This window comes from Ascaphus truei, chromosome 5 (assembly GCF_040206685.1).
Source record: "Ascaphus truei isolate aAscTru1 chromosome 5, aAscTru1.hap1, whole genome shotgun sequence".
In the NCBI taxonomy this organism is placed as follows: Eukaryota; Metazoa; Chordata; class Amphibia; order Anura; family Ascaphidae; genus Ascaphus; species Ascaphus truei.
In genome coordinates, this window is record NC_134487.1 from 103375813 (window position 1) to 103399488 (window position 23676).

The 23676-nt window shown below is 44.0% G+C and overlaps 1 protein-coding gene across 1 annotated transcript in view; it reads left to right on the plus strand.

The window, feature by feature from the left end:
- Positions 1–951: 951 nt before the first annotated feature.
- The window catches only part of HAL (histidine ammonia-lyase), a 31482-nt gene continuing 8757 nt past the window's right edge, over positions 952–23676 (plus strand). The window contains exons 1-13 of the mRNA XM_075600385.1: positions 952–1327; positions 2439–2499; positions 2614–2641; positions 3233–3307; positions 3401–3473; positions 3568–3634; positions 7942–7979; positions 8064–8189; positions 9677–9816; positions 12445–12492; positions 14356–14503; positions 14586–14681; positions 15776–15834. Of these exons, the coding sequence (XP_075456500.1) occupies positions 1081–1327; positions 2439–2499; positions 2614–2641; positions 3233–3307; positions 3401–3473; positions 3568–3634; positions 7942–7979; positions 8064–8189; positions 9677–9816; positions 12445–12492; positions 14356–14503; positions 14586–14681; positions 15776–15834 (1206 nt within the window). The 5' untranslated portion in view covers positions 952–1080. The remainder of the gene's footprint in view (positions 1328–2438; positions 2500–2613; positions 2642–3232; positions 3308–3400; positions 3474–3567; positions 3635–7941; positions 7980–8063; positions 8190–9676; positions 9817–12444; positions 12493–14355; positions 14504–14585; positions 14682–15775; positions 15835–23676) is intronic.

The following is a 23676-nucleotide window of genomic DNA, read 5'->3' on the forward strand; positions in this document are numbered from 1 at the left end:
CATTATTACTTGATGTAAGCAGGAGAGCCACGGTTTATATGAAATATCTTAGGCTGCGTCCATAGACACTTCGCCCATGCGGAGGCGCGCGGGTGCTTTCTCTGGCCATGGTACGCGCGCCGTCCGTGGGCGTGTCTAGGGCCAGTGACATCACGGAGCTGGTTCGCCCTCACTGGGCGAATCGCTCACGTGACCGGCCTGTCTTGCCAAGACTGATTTCTTGTGCAATGTGCGCCCCCTCCCACTTCCGCGCGCACGCGCCTGCACGCCATATAACAGCGATCACTGCCTTTAGGCAGTAGGATCGCTCGACGTGAAGACACCTCACCCCCACCCCCCGCCCCCCAAAACAACGAAGGAAGGATTCACCATTTCCTTTAGAAAATACGAATGTGCCAAGTTAGATTTTTATATACAATTGCTTGGTTTTCCTAGCTTATAAAACATACCCTGAGCTGTAACTGTGTTTTGCTGAATCCTATTTGAATGGTTGTTTCTTAACTAAAAATGCATTAAGTAGCTACTGTATGTCAATTTAAGACAAATGCCTTAATAATAACAAGCACACTGATAGAAGAATGGCACACAAGGGCCTATATACCGCATCTAGCCAACGTCAGATGGATTTTGCAGCCTGCATAAGAATTTTGGACAGCAGAGTGACTCCCAAAAGCACAACATTTAAAAAACATAAAGAAAACGCAGATGTTTGTAGCTAAGAAAACGTAAAATAATATATTTAACTTTATCATATGGTCTGAGCAAGTAGGACTGTAATAGGATGACTGTATTTTGCACACATTTCAGCTCTTGATGTGTATTCAAACCTAATCTCCCAAACCCTTCATTGCAGCATGTGTTGACTCTACCTGGGAAGTGGGTGTGCATCAAAGATCTCATTTTGATTGGTTGCCTTTCTTCACCTATAAAACTTAAAGGTGTGCCTGATTGGTCACTCTCATTCCTTAACTGAAAGAATTTGATTGTAGACCGTGGCAATCCCAGAGCTAATTCAGAACATTTTACCTTGGAACTACTGTAGGTAGAAAAGCTTTAACTTCAGACAGTAGAGAAAGAAATATGCTAAGATACACTGTCCATGTGCGAGGAGAATGGTTGGCGGTACCTTGCAAAGGAGGTTCAGACACTATAAGATATTTGGGCAAAGAAGCATTGAGACGATACGTAAAGAATAAACCAGACAATGGGGGCTTTGATTCTGTGGAAGATGTGAAGTTCTACCTTCGGAGTTGTAAAGGCCAAGGCTTACTGGACCTGGATGACACGCTAGAAGATGCTTTGGAGGACAATGAGTTTGTTGAAGTTGGTAAGTTAAACTTAAACCAAAAGCAGAATTACATGTCCTATTAATTATTGTGGGTGGAAACATATTCATGTGGTTTATTTTAATCAAAGTTGACCGAATAATGTTTAATATAAAGATGTGAGGTGTCTACAACCTTTTGTCTCCTCTATTCATAGATGAATACGTGAACAGCTGTCAATGTCATACCTGGATCTTCATATTATTATATTAAATGATCAACTATAGAGTAATTACAATGATACCAGGATATACTGAGCACTTTAAGGAGGATGGGGGGGACGTTAAGAATGGTTGATGTTATTTGTAGATGTATTTTTAAAGTGCAATTTTTACCAAAATACCCTGTAGTGTGAAGCTTTAAATAATGTGTTCCTTTAATTCTGTCTATACAGAGGTTATTTTGTGTGTAAATTCTCAGTGGGTGTTGCTGCTGAATCCTCTCAACCAAAATAAAAGTTTTGCTGCCTTAATGATAATTCTATCATTTCTATGGAGAAATATGAATAATCATATTAAAATTCATTATAATGTGCGTGTTTTTGCTTTCCTTGCTTTCTTGTGGAAACGTTTTGGAAGCATAGCACATTTAAATCTAGTATTGCCATCATTTACTTCCATCATAAAAACAGTCTGATAAATCTATACATTAGTGTCAAGTGGAGTTTAAGAAATAATGGGAACTTGTCGATAAGCTTTAGGAAACTGGAAGTGAAAATGTTTCCAAAGCAGCAGTATTTTATCTGCGTTTTATGGTCTCATTGATAAGCTAACAGTTATTAAGTTGGGGGGGGGGGGGGGAGGGGAAGGGGGGAGAAACTGATGGTTCTTTTTTTTAAAATAGTTTTTTTATTGGTTTAACAAACATTAAACAACAACATAACAATGCAGGGGAAAAAAACAAAAATATGAAACAGAAAAACATACTTTTTTTACACAAAATTGTTTTTAGTATTGCTTATCATACTTATCATTTCAAAATTCAACACATTAACACAAATAATAATAAAAAGAAAAACAGATTAAAAAAACCCCCAGATAATAGCATTTTCAAAGATTAACATCAAAACTGATGATGTTTCTAAGTTTGTTTCTTGTTGTTTTGTCTCTTCAGTTGTGGAAGGAGACGTGCTATCACCTGATTTTATACCCTCTCAGCCAGAAGGTGTTCACTTGTATCCTTTCTAGTGTTGATCTGTATCGTATTTGTTTCAGTTTCACCATCTTCAGAATTATTTGTCTCTACAATTGTGTCATTTTTCTGTTTAGTTTCTTTAACAAATACACAGATACAGCAGATATAAAGAACCGGAGGAGGTATGGTATTTTACCGTCGCTACTTTCTAAAATAATAAATGATGTAAAAGAGAATAAATACTGTGCCAATTCACCGAATGGTATGCGTGCTCTAATTGTAAGAATATTAAACGTATAGCAGTTAGGTTGGGGGCATTTTTGATTAATTCCACTCTTTCAAGGACAAATAAAATGCCCTATTTCATAATGATACTGCGACTGTGTTTGCACTCACAGCCCCCCAAATACATAAAAATCTAAATTACCTTTGCCTGGTATGCCAAGTTGATTTAGGGAATTACCTTACCTTGGTGGTTTCTGTGTTAATTAACCCCGTTCTGTGTCCCTGATCACTGCAGCTTTGGAATGTGTGCTGAATTTTTTACTCAATAAGCCCCTATAGAAAACAGTGTACGTTGTATACAGTCCAACCTAAATTTCCCCGTGAGTTGCATCAACCCAATAAAGTCAATAGAAGAAGAAGAGGAGTTCCTCTGTCCTCCCATATCTGCATGACATCTGCTTTTTCGTGTTTGCATGACTAGTAGTATCTTGTATTTACTTAGCCCGTTTCATTCCAAAGTCCATCCAACTAACAGTTCTTCTGTACAGTATATTTATGTAGATGGAGACAGTTTGACAACACAGGACTTGATCAATTTAGGAAAAGGGCTCTACAAAATAAAGGTATCATTTAAAAAAAAAACGCCTTTCTACTTTATTTTTTATTTAGAATGAATTAATCGTGCACTTGTTAATTTTTTTTATTTTTTTTACAAGCTTACGCCAGAAGCTGAAATTAAAGTGAGACAATCAAGTCTTTTAATAGAGAGCATTGTCAAAGAGCACAAAGGTATGTGTTTCTGTTATACGTAGGTATCCTGTTCTTGGCCAGTTTACCTTTTGCAATGTTCTCACCTCTGCTGTTTTTGCTCCCCCCCTTCTAGTTGTGTATGGAATCACTACAGGATTTGGGAAGTTTGCTCGCACTGTTATTCCAGTTAGCAAGCTCAAGTAAGTAGGTCTGAAAATGTGGTCAAGCATGTTAAAATTTGCACACTCTATACCTGTGTTTTTCAACCACGGTTCCTAGGAACCCTTTTGTTCCCCTGGGCATCAATAAAGGGTTCCCTGCAATTTTCAGGTCATTTGAAAATGGTACCAAACACAGAAGAATTTATATTGCTCTGATCTCAGACACACTATTAGAGAGGGTTGAAGTTCCTTACAATGCATCTGATCTCAGACGCGCTATTAGAGAGGGTCGAGGTTCCTTACAATGCATCTGATCTCAGACGCGCTATTAGAGAGTGTTGGGGTTCCTTACAATGCACCTGATCTCAGAAGCGCTATTAGAGAGGGTCGAGGTTCCTTACACTGCATCTGATCTCAGACGCACTATTAGAGAGGGTTGGGGTTCCTTACAATGCATCTGATCTCAGACGCGTAAATAGAGAGGGTTGGGGTTCCTTACAATGCATCTGATCTCAGACGCGATATTAGAGAGAGTTGGGGTTCCTTACAATGCATCTGATCTCAGACGCGCTATTAGAGAGGGTTAGGGTTCCTTACAATGCATCTGATCTCTGACGCGCTATTAGGCTTCATCCCTGGTAGCCGCGGCAGCGCGGACGATGGAGTGCACGCCGCACACAAAGTACAGGCCTCCATGGGGCAGGCCCCAGTCAGCGTGTGTGGGTGCACAAAGCGCAATGCGCGACCACCTTTGCCAAAAGACAATGTCTTTTGGTGTGGCGGACGAGCGTTGGCCATGTCACGGCGGCGGTTCAGCCAATGAGGGGGAACCATCCGCGTGATGTCATGGCCATGCCCCCCTGTTGTGAGTGGCCTGGAATCCATCACATCGCTCTGCTGCAGGAATAAGCGCCGCCAGGCACCCCATCGATCGCGCGACACCGTACAGGGGCCATTGCCTTAGAGAGGGTTAGGGTTCCTTACAATGCATCTGATCTCAGACGCACTATTAGAGAGGATTGAGGTTCCATACAATGAATCTGATCTCAGACGCGCTATTAGAGAGGGTTGGGGTTCCTTACAATGCACCTGATCTCAGACGCGCTATTAGAGAGGGTTGGGGTTCCTTACAATGCACCTGATCTCAGACGCGCTATTAGAGAGGGTTGGGGTTCCTTACAATGCATCTGATCTCAGACGCCCTATTAGAGAGGGCTGGGGTTCCTTACAATGCATCTGATCTCTGACGCACTATTAGGCTTCATCCCTGGTAGCCGCGGCAGCGCGGACGATGGAGTGCACGCCGCACACAAAGTACAGGCCTCCATGGGGCAGGCCCCAGTCAGCGTGTGTGGGTGCACAAAGCGCAATGCGCGACCACCTTTGCCAAAAGACAATGTCTTTTGGTGTGGCGGACGAGCGTTGGCCATGTCACGGCGGCGGTTCAGCCAATGAGGGGGAACCATCCGCGTGATGTCATGGCCATGCCCCCCTGTTGTGAGTGGCCTGGAATCCATCACATCGCTCTGCTGCAGGAATAAGCGCCGCCAGGCACCCCATCGATCGCGCGACACCGTACAGGGGCCATTGCCTTAGAGAGGGTTAGGGTTCCTTACAATGCATCTGATCTCAGACGCACTATTAGAGAGGATTGAGGTTCCATACAATGAATCTGATCTCAGACGCGCTATTAGAGAGGGTTGGGGTTCCTTACAATGCACCTGATCTCAGACGCGCTATTAGAGAGGGTTGGGGTTCCTTACAATGCATCTGATCTCAGACGCCCTATTAGAGAGGGCTGGGGTTCCTTACAATGCATCTGATCTCTGACGCACTATTAGGCTTCATCCCTGGTAGCCGCGGCAGCGCGGGCGATGGAGTGCACACCGCACACAAAGTACAGGCCTCTATGGGGCAGGCCCCAGTCGGCGTGTGTGCGTGCACAAAGCGCAATGCGCGACCACCTTTGCCAAAAGGCAATGTCTTTTGGTGTGGCGGCCGAGCGTTGGCCATGTCACAGCAGCGGTTCAGCCAATGAGGGGGAACCATCCGCGTGATGTCATGGCCGTGCCCCCCTGTTGCGAGTGGCCTGGAATCCATCACATCGCTCTGATGCAGGGAACAAGCGCCGCCAGGCACCCCATCGATCGCGCAACACCGTACAGGGGCCATTGCCTTAGAGAGGGTTGGGGTTCCTTACAATGCATCTGATCTCAGATGCGCTATTAGAGAGTGTTGGGGTTCCTTACAATGCATCTGATCTCAGACGCGCTATTAGTAGGGTTGTCAGGTGGCTTCTCCAAAAATACTGGACACAATGGTGAAAAATGCGGCGTGCTCGAAAAGTCGGTGGGGAGGTATGTTATTTATAAATAATCTGACCGTTCCGTAATTTTTTCTAAATTTTCGTAAAAAATTCTGGGAATTGAGCGCCCCTCATAATTTTTCATGAAATAGAATATGAAATAGTGCAAATTGGTGCATACGTGGAGTGAAATTTAGAAAAAAAATGACATAACGGTCAGATAGTTTATAAATAACATACCTGCAGTCATACATGGCGAGCTATACTGATCTTAATGCTTCTCTCTCACTACTTCCGAGATTGGTGCAACCCTCCACTATCCACCCTCTCATCCTTTCACCTCCTCGCATCCTCTCACACCACCCCCCTCATCCTCTCAACCTTCCTCATCCTCTCACCCCCCTTCTCGTCCTCCTCTCACCCCACCTCCCCCTCCTCCTCTTCCTCACCACCACCCCCCTTCACATCCTTCCTCACCCCCACCCCGTCCTCCTTAATCACCACCACCCCCTTCCTCCTCTTCCTCCTTCCTCACCACCACCACCCCTTCTTCTTCTACCTCCTCTTCCACCCCCTTCCTCATCCTTTCCCCCTCCTGGTATCTTACCTGTGGAGGTCCTCCTGGCAGACAGGGACACAATGGCGCTCTTCTTTCTGTAATGTGTTGCAGACCCCTCTGACAGAACAAAGGAAGAATCCTGCAGGAATGCGGCGTCTTGTACCATAGCTGGAACAGCAAAATGTCTCTCAAAGATTACATGGCTCTTTGCATAATTTTTCAATGTATACCCTATGTACAGAATGGAAGAAACCATTCTGAAAACAGGTTAATGTTCTGTATACCTCCGTAGCCGGCACCAAAGGAGTTTACATAAGATTGACTGTACATTGCATTGCTCAATCTCTCATACTTTTTGAGGGTGCTGGGTAGGTGCAGGCTGGGTGTGAATAAGCAAATAAAAAAAGGATGGTCTCCAGGATTTTTTGTAAAACATAAAAGGTGCTTTATTTGACATCCGTCTATAAGGCTCCACAGGTATTGACATACATCTCACTTGGCAGAAAACTTGTGGCAAAACATATTGCTCTGAGCTTCATCCCTTTTGTAGCTCTCACTCCTACACCAGGGAGATACTTGGCTTCTTACCCATAGTAAGGGTTACATTGGCAGTCTTTTGCATAAACTTAGCAATGCCCTATATCAAATGGTTCTTTCTTGGAACACACTTCGAACTTCGGGTTTAGCAACCCGTGACTATGTACTGCATACTTCTTCCATACCTATGTGATCATGATTGCACTGGGAATCTTCCGGTTGGGCAGGATGCAAACATACTCTGGGGTTACTATGCCGAGAACTCAAAGGGCACGTAACTGAAAACAACAAACAGGGACAGGACTCTTCTTAATACACTAAGCTATATGCATAAACCTATTTACAGGACACAGTGAGGACCCCAGTCAGAACGCTAAAGAACCAGTTTCTAGTACATAGGGTGGAGCTATATATACCCTTCTATCTCCATACGGTGAAATCACTGGTCACAAGACATACTGTAGAGGGAGTAGCAATCCTTTCTGTATAGTCATCCTGCATCACATGATGGGGAGGGGGAGTAACCCGAGTGATCCCACACAGTTAACCCATTAAACAATATAGTAGTCCCAAAGGGGGTCTACAGTTAAAATAAAGTGCACTTTATGTCACTGTCTTTTATATGAAAATGTAACGTTGTGCTATTTTTTATGAATTTGTTTGCAAATTGACCTGTAGTCCATAATGCCCTTGTTACTTGGTGTAATAGCCTGCTGGGATGAATAGCTTGATGAATCATTGGCATTTTGATGCGCACAGCAGAATATCTATAAGACTTAGAAATCGTCCATGTTCTATCCATATTTAAATGAAACCCTTGCTATTTCTTTTGAAGATGTTGTGTGATTACTTGGCATTCGCACAGTTTATTAACATTAGACATTACATCATGGCTGTCCAAGTGAAAAATGAAACTTTCAACTTCTTTTTCTCTCTCCCTGTTAGAGAACTTCAAGAAAATCTTGTCCGATCTCATTCAGCAGGTAATGTAAAGCTTATTTACTGTAAGTAGCTAGTTTTAAGTTATTTTTTCAATCTAAAGTGTAACTGCTCCCATGTTTCGGCAGGTGTTGGGAAGCCTCTGAGCCCTGACCGCACTCGCATGCTTTTGGCTTTAAGGATCAATGTCTTGGCAAAAGGGTACAGCGGTGTTTCACTGGAGACTCTACATCAAGTGATCGAAGCATTTAACGGTAAGCTGATAATACAGCTCTAGCAGTATTTCTATTCAGCATAAATGCATACTTTCATAATGCTTACTCCACGGAGTATATATTAGACACACGATTGCAATGGTTGTACCATGCGATTAAGCATCTGCAAATCACATCTACCAGGCACCCAGCAGTAACAATGTGTACTAATCCACCATTTTTACATAAGTGATTTATTATGTAGCACAATTACAGCCAATAATATTAACGACAGAATTTCCAACCCTTGTTCATGCGGAAATGGGAAATAAAACAACTCCTTAATGATCAGGTCTAAAATCTGTTTTAGGGTAATTGGCTTAATGGAATATACATCCTGCAATGCATTCTGGGTAAATATTGCAAACTGTGTACATGGCAAAAGCTTGTTTTGTGATCGCAACAGTTTTATTTGTAGCGTTTGTTTTCCACAAACTATATCAAAGGGCATGAATTGTAGCCAATTGGACTGGAGAAAAACACGCTCCAATACATGCCAAGAGTTCTAATGTTTAACTCACATCTGTGTGCATTTTGGCAGCCCATAAATAGTGCCGTTTTATCCAACAGTGGTGACAAGAACGGAATTTATTATTTATTCTTGCGTCACTCTGAAGATGTACTCGGCACCCTCTAACATTGTGTAAACATTGACTTAAAAAATAAAAGATCGGTACAAGGCTAAGTGCTAAAGAGCAAGACATAAATGTAAACATTTAGGCCCCCAAGGAGTAGTGGAAGAAAAACAGGATTTCATGCAAGTTAGTGTGTAAGAGTTGATAATTATCGAGCTCCATTATGAAATTACAATGAAAGAGGGTGTACAAAGTTACACAAGGCCCAGATTCACAAAAAATACTATAGCCCGCCTCCTCTCCCGTCCATGTGACTGGGAGTAAAAGCGTGGTAAAGCGTAGCACTCGTCTGTGGATCTGGGCCAGAGTTTGAAGAGGGTTAACATTAGGGAAAATACTACTGAAAGGATTTCTCTAGGAGTTGCATGTGTAGTTTGGAAGATGGGTTGAGCCAGTTCCTGGTTAAATATTCCATATATTTTTAGACTAACTTTGTTAAGGACTAACAGTTGTACTGCAGTCAGGATTACCAACATACTGTACTCGCTGCATGGAGATGTTCCATTCTAAGGCTACGCGTATAGTGCCGGCGACGCGATAGTGACGTCAGGCTACGGTCGCTGGAAAAATCAAATTGAGATAACTTCCAGCGATCGTGACCAAGCCTTGGTCGCACCGTTGCGTCGTGCTTACTATAAGCTCACGTGATGGCGGCAATGCATTTGTTTTGATGCAAAGTTGCGTCGCTGTCGCCGGCACTATAAGTGCAGCCTAACACTGCAACTACTACAGGCCCCCTCCTTTTATAGCAAAAATAACTAGTATGAGAATTCTTTCATCTTGACATTTGACATGGATTCATAAAATTAGACACATAACGTGGAGTGATTATTCTGTGTTTGCTTTCCTCAGCATGTTGCCTGCCCTACATCCCAGAGAAGGGGACAGTTGGAGCCAGTGGAGATCTTGCCCCTCTTTCTCATCTGGCCTTGGGTCTAATAGGAGAAGGCAAGATGTGGTCACCCAAGAGTGGCTGGGCTGATGCTAAATATGTAAGCTCTGTCTGCCACAGTCTGCATTTCTTTTCATTCTCCTTTATCTTTTTCTCTCCTGTTCCACTTTCATTATTTTCCATCCTTTTTGTTTTTACTTATTGTTTTCCATTCTTTTTTTTCCCCGTTTTATCGTTCTCCTCCATTTTCTTTCCACCATTTCTTCTTGTAAGTCCTTACTTGCTTCTTTCTGTGACCCTTCCTCCCTAACCCTCTATCGTTCCAGGAGTCAGTCTGAATGCTCTATTACAGTAAAAAGGGTTATTTCTCTGATATGTAATAGTCTTTAGATGTCATTACATATGAAAACAGTTCTTTGATGTGGCCAAGTATGCAGTACTAATAATTACACCATATAAACCTGCATGACTTACTGGAATTAAGAGTTGCTTATACAGCCTTATTTGCCAGGTATCCGTCTACATTTATTTCACCTGTTTAAGCACTTTGATCACTGGACATGGACCATCAAGCAAGCTTGACCCTACCTGTCCTTCTAACTATCGACCTGTCTCCCTCCTGCCTTTTGCCTCCAAACTCCTTGAACGTCTTGTATTCTCTCGATTGCTACACTTTCTCAACACCTATTCTGTACTAGACCCTCTACAATCTGGCTTCCGCACTGCTCACTCTACTGAAACAGCCCTCACTAAAATAACTGACGACCTCCACGCTGCCAAAGACAGAGGTCATTACACTCTGCTCATATTACTCGACCTCTCTGCAGCATTCGACACCGTGGACCACCCTCTTCTCCTTCACATTCTCCATACTCTTGGTATTCGGAACAAAGCTTTATCCTGGATCTCCTCTTACCTCTCCCATCGTACCTTCAGTGTCTCTTTTGCTAACACCTCCTCCTCCTCTATTGATCTCTCTGTGGGGGTACCCCAGGGCTCTGTCCTGGGACCCCTTCTCTTTTCTCTCTACACACTCTCTCTAGGTGACCTAATCACATCTTTTGGGTTTAAATATCACCTCTATGCTGACGACACACAAATTTACCTTTCAACCCCTGACCTTACACCTGCTATACAGACCAAAATTTCTGAATGCCTCTCTGGAATATCATCCTGGATGGCCATCCGCCGACTGAAACTTAACATGGCAAAAACAGAGCTCCTTATACTACCTCCCAAACCTGGCCCTACTACATCCTTCCACATTGCTATTGGAAATACGATCATTCACCCAGTAGCCCAAGCACGCTGCCTAGGGGTCACACTTGATTCCTCTCTCTCATTCTCCTCTCATATTCAAAACGTTTCTAAAACTTGTCGCTTTTTCCTCCGCAATATCACAAAGATACGCCCTTTCCTCTGTTACTCAACTGCTAAAACTCTGACTCAGGCCCTCATTCTCTCACGTCTCGATTACTGCAACCTCCTGCTGTCCGGCCTTCCTACCTCTCACCTGTCTCCCCTACAATCTATCCTAAACACTGCTGCCAGAATCACTCTACTCTTTCCTAAATCTGTCTCAGCGTCTCCCCTGCTGAAATCCCTCTCCTGGCTTCCGATTAAATCGCGTATCTCACACTCAATTCTACTGCTCACTTTTAAAGCTTTACATTCTTCTGCCCCTCATTACATCTCAGCCCTAATTTCTCGCTATGCACCATCACGACTCTTGCGTTCTTCTCAAGGATGTCTTCTTTCTACCCCCTTTGTATCTAAAGCTCTCTCCCGCCTTAAACCTTTCTCACTTTCTCCCCCACACCTCTGGAATGCTCTTCCCCTCAATACCCGACTAGCCCCCTCGCTATCCACCTTTAAGACCCACCTTAAGACACATCTGCTTAAAGAAGCATATGAGTAGCACTGGATAATCATGGACACATGACACAAAGCTTGGCCTCCTGCAGACGCACTTACTAGTATTCCCTCCTACTGTCTCTGTACGTTCTCCCTACCTACCAATTAGATTGTAAGCTCCTCGGAGCAGGGACTCCTTCCTTAATGTTACTTTTACAGTATGTCTGAAGCACTTATTCCCATGATGTGTTATTTATATTTGTTATTTATATGACATATATTACTACTGTGAAGCGCTATGTACATTTTATGGCGCTATACAAATAAAGACATACATACATACATACATACATACATACATCAATGTAGCCAACTGCCCCAGTCCTGTCTGTTCTGAGTACTTGCTTTGCAATACAAGATCATTTTGCTTCCTGCTGGGCAGCCACCTCGATCTCAATTAGGCAATCTCACATTCAAACTTAATTAAAAGTACATACAAAGGAATACATGTGTGTATATCTAGAATAAGGGACCATGTCTTAAAATGTGATAGTGGGTAACTTAAAAATAAACATACTGCTTTGCTAAAAAAAAAAAAACTTTCAGCTGCAGTGCGGTGTTAATGGTAAAAAATGGCAAATTAATTGAAAAATGCATGGGACAAGCAGAAGAAAACTGCTAAGATAAAGAGAGAATCACAGTTTCTCTGTGCTAGAAAACATGGAACGGTTGGTAGAATATGTGGGCGAATTGATCCTTATTTCTTGTAAACATGTACTGTAGGTATACATGCAATTAGAATGTCATTGTTTCCTATTATTTCAATACTTGGAGTTATTATATAAACAACATTTGATACAAATCTTTTATGCAGGTGCTGCAGGCTCATGGACTAAAACCAATTTCCCTGAAGCCAAAAGAGGTAATCTAGCAAAATACAATTTCATTGCATGTATTTTAAAAGCAGGTTGAAGCAAATCAATTCACCCAAGGTTTTGCCTCACAAATCTGACAATTGCACATATAATTAGGCTTTGGGGAGACTATTTTGTTTTTTTTTTTTTAAGAACAATATTGGATGATTCTCACATCTCAAGGCAAAAGCCTTTTTTATGCTACAGTTGCACTTCTGAACTATTCCACTGTGTGGAAGATTCACACATGCTTCTTATTGTCAAACCCTTATCCCGTTTTACCTTCCATTCAAGTCAATGGCAGTTCCCATGAGATTGCGGTGCGATAACCCTTTAATGGAGCATGGTGAACCCCAGCGCATGTGTTTAACAGCCTTGTTTAGTTCTAGCAGCCAATCTGCTCCTGTTGAGGTGCAACTTTATTACATGATGTGATTTCTTTTTAACGCTTTCTCTGCCAAAGTGGCCAGTAAAGTATTGATAGTAATTGAACAGAGGAATTCTTAGATGTCTCATATGAGCTTTCAGGACTTCCCAGATATCTTCTATGGATGTATCATTATCCTGAAAGCTTGAAGTTACCATTAAGCCTCTCCAAAAATTCTTACTTCGAACCGGTCTAATTGAACGGTTTGTGTTCTTTCGGCAGTCGCTTGTCATCGATCTTCCTAGCCATCTACCTATATATTAGAATATAGTGGATTTGGGGTTTATAGTATAAACATGTTTGGAAATCTCTAGGTTCTTAAGGATTTGTGCTTCGCAGATAAAATTATTCAAACTCCCGAGTCCTAGTAAAGAAACCGCTGCTCTCTCAGTTTTTAATCAGTAACATCTTTATTTATTTATATCTCTATATGGGTATATAATAGACGTGTACAGCTTGGTGAAAACCATATCTTCTATTACTAGCAAAAGCTCCAAAATGTTTCTGTACAAACCACCCAAAAGTTTCCTTTTTGCTTAGTGTTTTTCCTGAGCGCTGAATACCTACACCATACAGTACAACACTGTATGAAAAACACTAAATTGCAACCATTTTTACTCCTGCTGGCGCTGTAGCGTGGGGGGGGGGGGGACGACGACAACGTGCCAGCTGTGTGAAAAAGGGGCGGGGCAAACGCTTTATTGCAGGTGCAATAACGCCTGCTACATCTGACTTTGCTTCTGGTTGCCCTGAGATTGTTACCTGGTAGAGATTTTGAAATGAGGTTAGCAGTCGTTAAAGAGGCTAAAAATGTTTTGACACTGTACCAGACTTAAAAATGTCTACATTTATGTAAACATTGTGAAAAAGCTATTCTAACTATATTTTAGGAATCTGTATACACAATGCTTAGAAAGTAGGAAGGCTTTCTAATATAAATGTGTCTTTCAATAAAAAGTGCAACTATAAGTTTGTCAGTAGAAAAACCACAAAAAACAAATTGTGGTACGCTGACGTTGCAAGGAACGTCAACTGACCCGAGGCTCCCGTTTTTATATTCAGTAAAATTAGGTTTTGACCTCAATCATCCCAGGTGCAGACTGGATAGAAATCATCTCAGTCTGACCAGCAATCAGCTGGTAACTAGCAGCATGAGGGTTCACTTGAATCCCACTGGTCAAGGTGTGATGGTGCTAGCTGCTACTACGTGTACTTTCCAGTTGCCACTACATTCTTAATTTTTAAGGTAAATGGGACCCCTTTTTAAAAAGATTCCCACTCACAAGTAATGCATGAACACTTTGAAATGGTGTCCAACCAGCTACAGTATGCTTTTTATTTAAAAGGATGATGCTGCATCAACTGTATGTATCGTTATCGTATAATTGATAAAAGAACAGGAAAATATCTTGTACAACAATTGCCTTGTGCTCTTTGCTTGTAGGGCCTAGCTCTTATTAATGGGACTCAGATGATCACATCTCTGGGATGTGAGGCTGTGGAGAGAGCCAATGCTATTGCAAGACAAGCTGACATTATTGCTGCACTCACACTTGAAGTCCTGAAGGGGACTACTAAAGCCTTTGATACAGGTAAAGCTGCTTTGCATGCGTCTCATTGCTATAACTGTAAAGAGTACAGTGGGAGTACTAATGGGCTTTGTGTGGTACCTAGATATCCATGCTCTGCGGCCTCATCCTGGACAAATCGAAGTAGCCTTTCGCTTCAGGTCTCTCTTGGATTCTGATCATCATCCCTCAGAGATTGCAGGTATTGCTAACTTTCATTTTGCATGGTGTGTCGTTGCATCGTTATGTATACAGTATTTATCTCCAGTACATGTTTTAATATCACAAAAATCCTGTGTGTGTATATATAAATATATATATATATATATATATATATATATATATATATATATATAAAAAATAGAAACTTATTTGGCACACTGTAAACGAAAAAATGCTGATGCTTGTCCCGTATGCACATATACACAGATAGATTTTACCAGATAGGAGTCCGGGAAAAACGAGACAGCACACAGCCAGAGAAATCCAGAAGAACTGTATTCAGATTAACATGGCACCACATCCAACGTTTCGGTCATCATAGAGTGACCTTCCTCAGGGACGTGCCTGAGGAAGGTCACTCTATGATGACCGAAACGTTGGATGTGGTGCCATGTTAATCTGAATACAGTTCTTCTGGATTTCTCTGGCTGTGTGCTGTCTCGTTTTTCCCGGACTCCTATCTGGTAAAATCTATCTGTATATATATATATATATATATTATATATATATATATATATATATATATATATATATATATATATATATATATATATATATATATATATATATATATATATATATATATATATATGTGTATATATATATATGTATATATATGTATATGAATATATATGTATATGAATATGATATGTGCTCAACAATTGAGATATGGCTTCTGGACAAACAGAAGTTTATTTGAATATTAGCTATGGAGATCTGCTTGAAACACAGAAGATTCTGTAGATGTAGCCATTATTCCAAAGGACCACTTCTGGCCCGTAAATTTGGCTGCAAGGTGTCCTACTATGGCTTAGCAACCACTTGGTAAATATGGGCCCCGCTTGGACACTAACTGTGAAAAGCTGCTCTTTGTGGAATTCAAAGAACAAACATGAATATGTGAAATATTATATCCCCGTTGTGAGTAACCTCCTTGCACATCAGAGGAAGATGAAGAGATCGCCCTAACCCCAAACCCAACCCAATAAGGTTTTTTGACACGTTGGTTCTTCGTCTAGACAGTATTTGGTTTCGCTGGTAATTCTGTGTTATTTTTTTTTTTTCCCCTCCCAGAAAGTCACAGGTTTTGTGATCGAGTCCAAGATGCTTATACATTGCGTTGCTGTCCACAGGTAAAAAAATGTATATATGTAAAACACCACAGAAGGTGGTAAGACTGTAAAACAAATTGGCGTAGGCTCCCTGGTTTTACAGCCCCATATTGTTCTATTGAATAGTTTGCTGCTGATGTTAAAGCAGCAATCCCGCCTACTCAGTTAATTTTTTGTTGTATTTTTTACCTGAACAAGAGGGTTCACCAGAGCTTGAGCCGTGGTCCTACTGTCAGGAAGCAGGGCTCACGCAACACCTCCTTACCTGCCTCGGAGGTCGTTGCTGCCGCCCCTCGCTCCCCACTGACGTGTCCTCGGCGTGGGACTCGGCGATCTCGCCCGACGCCGGTTCTTGCGTCCGCCATCTTGTCGGGGCGCGCGCATGAGGATCTTACACAGCGCGCGTCTGTGGCAGTAATTTATTCACTCCTCCGGCCTTTTAGCCACGCCCCCCGTGTACAGCTGCAGCCCCGATCTCACACTCCACAGCTGATCATAGGCAAGGATCACAACCTGCACCAGTCACAAGGCGCTCCACGGCACCCCCCCGCTCTGCCTCCTTCCCTGATTGGTCCCTCCACGTATATTACACCTGTTCTCCCTGGGAATCATTGCTTCTGCTAGTTGGGCTAGTATTCGTGTGTGCTCTGTTCTTCGTATTCTTCAGGTTTAACCTGGCTTGGCTTTCTACTCTTCCTCTGGCTTTGGACCCTTGCTTACTCCTCACGACGCAGTCTCTCTCCTCCCTTCGATCTCGGCTCGCTCCTCTACCTCCCGGACCTCTGGCACCCTCGACCCCCGGCTACGGCAATCACCACGATTCTTCTACCTCTGGACACGGCAAGTACCTTTGGTTCCCTTACTAAAGACTCCTGTCCTGGCAACTATTACCACACTCCGGACCCGCCCATCTGCTGCGAGTGCGTGGTATTATACTTTCCACCTCAGTCTTGGGACGGGTCTGGTCTGCAGGCAGCACTACCGTGACATTATGCAGAGCCCAACCGACGCAGACCAGATCGAGACTGATGAACCTACCTTAGACCAAATTCTCTCGGCCCTGGTGGTACAGAACCAAACCATGTCCACCCAGATCTCTGACCTAGCTCAACGGCTAACCAACCTTTCTCTCCAGGGTGCACCACCTGACATTTTCTCCCCGTCTCAGCCCGGATCTCTTGGCGCAGCCACACCCGAGACCCAGATACCCGCACCTACACCCTACGCTGGCGATCCGCAGGCCTGCCGCGGATTCCTAAACCAGTGAGAGGTCCAATTTGAGATGGCGCCTCTTCAGTTCACCACGGGACGTAAGAAAGTGGCGTATGTGTACTCCCTCTTGACTGGTGGTGCCCTGGCGTGGGCTTCTCCGATTTGGGAATTACGGCCAGAGATAACCCAAGACTATGCTCTCTTTTGTCAGGAGTTTCAGCAGGTGTTTGACACTCCCGCACGCCAGGATACGGCCTCTTCTTCCCTTCCTCTTTTGTCACAGGGGCACCGTTCCGTGGCCAGATATGCTCTGGAATTCCGGAACCTAGCAGCTGAGACCCGTTGGAACCAGGAGGCACTCATCGCCGTCTTCTGGCAGGGGTTATCGGATACAGTAAAGGACGAACTCGCCGCTCATCCCAGGCCTGGAGCGTATGTGGAATTGATTGCTCAGGCTATTTGGATCAGTGCCTCCAGGAACGATGCTCCGAACGCCAATGTCCTCGTTTTGTGCCTTTGGTTGCCCCCTTTCCTAGGTTTTTTCCGGTTCCAAGATCTCAGTCGTCTTGGTTCCCAGCCCTGGATCCTCTGGAGCCTATGCAACTGGGGACTGAACAGACCCGCCCACCTATACATCAACTCCGAAGGGACAGTGGGCTGTGCTTCTATTGCGGATCCCCTGAACACCTGATTCGGAATTGTCCCCTGCGTCCAGGAAACGACTCCACCCAGTGAGTATAAAGGGGCTCTCCCTGGGTGCCATTTCTCCTTGCCCCCTTTCCAGTAACGAGCTCCCCAAGAAGCTTTTCATTCCAGTCACTCTTTCGGGCCCCTCATTTCGCGCCTCTGCGGCCGCCTTTATTGATTCCGGAGCAGGTGGGAACTTTGTGGATCAGGAATTCACGAAGCTTAATAATATTCCACTCATTAGGAAGAGAGTACCCATCGGACTAGAAGGGATCAACGGTCGACCCTTGAACCCGGCCTTCATTTCCCTCGAGACGATTCCCCTCACCTTATCTTCCACCAATGGCCACACTGAAACCCTTACGTTGGATGTCATTAATTGCCCCGGGACCCAGGTAACCCTTGGCCTACCCTGGCTCCAGCAGCATCAATCCCCGTATTGACTGGAAGGCGCGCACTCCTATACAATGGGCCCCAAAACCGAAGGAGCTACTCATCTCTAGCACCATTACTCTCATACAACACGCCGGGATTTCGGTTCCGTCAACTCCCAAGATCGACCTACCCTAGGTCTTCTCCGATTTCCTGGACGTCTTTTGCAAGACTAGAGCTGAAGTTTTGCCCCCCGTAGGTCCTACGACTGTCCTATCGACCTGATTCCTGGCGCCACACTTCCTAGATCCAAGTCCTATCCTCTCTCCGTTCCAGAGACCAAGGCCATGGACGAATACATCCGTGAAAACCTCGAGAAGGGCTTCATATGCCATTCATCCTCCCCCGCCGGTGTCGGGTTTTTTTCCGTTAAAAAGAAGGACAACTCTCTCCGACCGTGCATCCACTATCGGGGTCTCAACCGGATAACGGTCAAGAACCGGTACCCCATCCCTCTCATATCCGAACTGTTTGATAGACTCCAGGAGGATAAGATCTTCACGAAATTGGACCTCCGGGGGGCGTACAACCTTATTTGTATTCGGGAGGGTGACAAATGGAAGACCGCCTTCAATACACGTAGCGGTCACTACGAATACTTTGTGATGCCCTTCGGGCTCTGTAACGCCCCAGCGGTCTTTCAGGACTTCATAAATGAAATTTTTCGAGACATACTCAATTCTTTTGTTATCGTATACCTAGACGATATTCTCATCTTTTCCAGCAATCTCCAGGATCACATTCGACACACCAGGCTCGTTCTTTCCCGTCTCCATTCCAATCACTTGTATGCCAAAATGGAAAAATGCCTCTTTCATCTGTCCTTTACACCCTTTCTTGGATACATCATCTCGGACAAGGGGTTCTCTATGGACCCCGAGAAACTCAAAGCCATTCTCAACTGGCCACAGCCCAATTCCCTCAAGGCTATTCAACGTTTCGAATTACTATCGAAGGTTTATTCAGAATTTTTCCACCATAATTGCACCCATCACCGCTCTTACGAAAAAAGGAGCGACCCCTCAGCTTGGTCCCCTGAGGCAACTTCAGCCTTCGAAACTTTGAAACGTACATTAGTTTCCGCCCCTATTCTTCGACATTCTGACACGAGTCTGCCCTTTATCCTAGAGGTCGATGCATCGGATTGCGGTGCAGGAGCCGTGCTCTCTCAAAGATCTTCTCCGCAAGACCAGTTGCAACCCTGCGGTTTTTTCTCAAATTTTTTTCCCTCTGCTGAGAAGAACTACGATGTGGGCAATAGAGAACTGTTGGCTATTAAGATGACTCTTCTGGAGTGGAGACACCTTCTTGAGGGGTCTAGAGAGCCAATTTCTATTCTTACTGACCATAAGAACCTTCTTTATATCGAGACTGCATGTCGTCTGGGCTCCCGCCAGGCTCGCTGGGCACTCTTCTTCTCCAGATTTAACTACACCCTATCATACATCCCGGGTACCAAGAACGTAAAGGCGGACGCTTTATCCAGACAGTTCTCTCTGGAGGAGAGACCCGAAGAAGTTCCCGAAACTATTCTGCCCAAGGGACTTATAATTTCTGCGGCCTCATTCAACATTCTGGACAAGATCCTCAGGGTTCAAAGGAACATTCCGGGTGGTCTAGAGGTACCAGAGGGGAGGCTGTATGCTGACCTTGAATTTCGTCCCAAAATCTTAGAGTGGGGTCATTCTTCCCGTTCTGCAGGACATCCCGGCTTCCGAAAAACCCTGGATCTTATTCAACGCACCTTTTGGAGGCCTAATATGGCTGGTACCATCCGGGAATTCACCAGCGCCTGTCCCACTTGCGCTCAAAGCAAAGTCCTTCGACAAAAACCCTCTGGCTTACTTATGCCTTTACCCATTCCGGAACGCCCCTGTTCCAATATCTCTATGGACTTTATTGTTGAATTACCCAGATCTAAGGGGATGAACACCATCTTAGTTGTTATAGATCGCTTTTCTAAACAGGTACACTTTATTCCCCTCAAGGGCCTGTCCTCCTCACCCACCCTCGCGGACATTTTTTCCAAGGAGATTTTTCTGATTCATGGGCTTCCCACTTCTATAGTTTCGGACAGGGGCTCCCAATTCGTATCCAGGTTCTGGCGAGCCTTCTGCAAAAGACTCGGAATTTCACTATCTTTTTCCTCAGGATATCATCCTCAAACAAATGGACAAACGGAGAGAGTCAACCAGAATTTAGAGCAATATCTGCGTTTTTTTGTGTCCGTGACCCAAGATAACTGGTCAGAACTGCTGCCTTGGGCAGAGTTTGCTATCAACTCCATGAAGAACGAATCTACCGCGAATCCCCATTTTTTATAAATTACGGATTCCATCCTGCTCGTCTTCCCATCTCCAATACTCCCTCAGGAGTGCCAGCTGCCGACGAACGGATCTCCTTACTTCAGAACTCTTGGACTAAGGTTCAGTCTTCTCTCCAGGAGGCTGCAGGAAGGTTCAAACTCCAGGCTGATCGACATCGCCAAGCTTCTCCCAGATACAAGCCAGGGGATATGGTCTGGCTTTCGGCAAAAAATATTCGTCTAAAAACTCCTACCCCAAAATTGGCACCTAAATTTCTGGGACCCTTTTCCATACTGGAACAAATTAACCCTGTCTCCTTCCGTCTACAACTTCCACCAGCAATAAAGAAACCCAACGTTTTTCATACCTCGTTATTGAAGCCTTTTGTACAGAGTACTCTCTTTCCCGATTATACTCGTAGACCCGACCCTGTGATTGTTCAAGGACACGAGGAGTACGAAATACAGTCTATAGTGGACTCACATCTCTCCAGGGGGAAGGTCCAGTTTCTCATACAGTGGAAGGGCTACGGTCCGGAGGAACACACCTGGCTGCCTCGAGGCCATATTCACGCCCCCACACTCTTAAAACGCTTCCACAAGAAGTATCCGTTAAAGCCTTGGAAGGATTGTCCAGAGTCCAATCCTCGAGGGGGGGGGGGTACTGTCAGGAAGCAGGGCTCACGCAACACCTCCTTACCTGTCACGGAGGTCGTTGCAGCCGCCCCTCGCTCCCCACTGAAGTATCCTTAGCGTGGGACTCGGCGATCTCGCCCGACGCCAGTTCTTGCGTCCGCCATGTTGTCGGGGCGCGCGCAGGAGGCTCTTACACAGCGCGTGCCTCCGGCAGTAATTTATTCACTCTTCCGGCCTTTTAGCCACGCCCCCCGTGTACAGCTGCAGCCCCGCTCCTGCTCTTACACTCCACAGCTGATCACAGGCAAGGATCACAGCCTGCACCAGTCACAAGGCGCTCCACAGCACCCCCCCCCGCTTTGCCTCCTTCCCTGATTGGTTCCTCCACGTATATTACCCCTGTTCTCCCTGGGAATCATTGCTCTGCATAGCTTCTGCTAGTTGGGCTAGTATTCGTGTGTGCACTGTTCTTCGTATTCTTCAGGTTTGGCCCGGCTTGGCTTTCTACTCTTCCTCTGGCTCTGGACCCCGGCTTACTCCTCACGATGCAGTCTCTCTCCTCCCTTCGATCTCGGCTCGCTCCTCTACATCCCGGACCTCTGGCACCCTTGACCCCCGGCTACGGCAATCACCACGATTCTTCGTCTGGTCTGTGGGCAGCACTACCGTGACACCTACGACCTTCCGTAGAGACAAAATGGCCACACGGTCAGGCTCGCTTCGGCGGCCAATAGAAAGTTGCAATGTCATCAGGAAAGGATGTTGCAACTAATTGTTGCTGACCTTGCTGCAATTTGTTGTTTTTTTTCCCCCCAGAAACAACTACAAATATAGAAGCTATTTGGTTTTGGCTGGGGGACCACAGATCAGCACTGTGGGGAATCATTTAGGGGGATAATTGCTGCTTTAAGATTTAGGACTTTTGCTTCCTGTCCATGCATCTCTCTCTAGCACACCCTGCGAATATTCATTTTGTATATATATTTTTTAAGTAGCAGTGTTGTGATTTTGAGACATTTTAGTTATGTATACGGTTTAAACAAAAACACAGGGCCCACACCATAAAGGCCCTTCATTTGCATCCTCCAAAAATTTAAGGCACATCATTCATGGTTCCAAAGTCAACCAAGGACTGCTTTTTCACTGTTGGATGAGTTCGGTGAATTTCACTGGTGCAGTTCCCCCCAAAATGACCTATTTTGAAAGTGAGCTCCATGCGATGCCCTTAAAAGCATATTACCAACCTTAGTTTTATTTATGTTTCCTAGCTATTTATTTTGTTTATTTCAAAGGGCCCAAAGCCTGCCATAGAGTATCCACATGGCAACCACTGCTGTTTATTCTCACTTAACTCTTACAGGCAAACCTGTTTTCTATGGAGATTGCAAAGGACCTTATCAGAAAATGTCTTATACTATATAATATATTATATCATTATATGATATATTATGTTCTATAATATATATATATATATATATATATATATATATATATATATATATATATATATATATATATATAATACAGTATATACACTATATAATTTATGTGTGTGCTGCATATCTTATTGCCTGCATAAAATATTTGGTGTATTTTAGTGTTAAAAATGCCTTCGGGAACGGAACCTTTCATTTAAACAGTGTTCCTATGGGAAAACGTGTTTCGCTTTAAGACGTTTCGCTATCCATGCCATTTTGAGTAACGCATTGTGTCGGATAACCGAGGATTGCCTGTATATATTTTTGAGAGTGTAAAAATTACTGTCTCTCATAAGAGTTATTGTTTTGGTAAATTTTCCTTCAAGCTATTTTTGAGCGATTTGGACTTTTCCAATATCTTGGAAAAGAAAAAGCCCCTTTGAAAATCCAACCAATCAAAACCAATGATACAAATGTGTTTGAACATTGCACCACACAGCACATTAAAAAAAAATCATTTAAAATGTTATTGTTTTAAATGGCATTTGTTCTTTTAATTTATCACTGGCATTTCAACCAAATTTGGGAGACCTGCATTGTCACCGAAGTTACCACATTAAAACCTGATATAATTTATTAATCAAACTGTGTGCCTTACAATTTGAGTTAGTTGACTTAGCATACTATTTTCTAGTTTTGCAGGTTAGGGCTTAGGGTTGACAGGTGGCTTCTCCAAAAATACTGGCCACAATGGTGAAATGTGTGACATGCTCGAGAGACAAACATCTACACACATCCACACACATGTAACCGCTCCATGCTGTTTCCTCCTCTTTTTGGACCCACCCCACAGGCTCCACCTCTTCCTGATTGGCTGCATTAGCCAGCAGCAGCCAATCAGAATAGAAGAAGCTGCCCAACCCCCTAGCAACAGCTCTCTCTCTCTGCTCAGGGAAATCCGGTCAGGTCACTATGATCAGAGAGGTAATACCAGACACATACATGTCCAGTATTACCTCTAATTTTTTACTGGACAGTGTCCAAATAAGGACAGTCTAGTTCAATACTGGACAGCTGGTAACCCTATTAGGGCTGCCAATTAAAAAGGCAAAATTGCATATCTACATTTGCACTTTAATGCATTGCCAGTCCCTTCATCTGAATGTTGGTTTA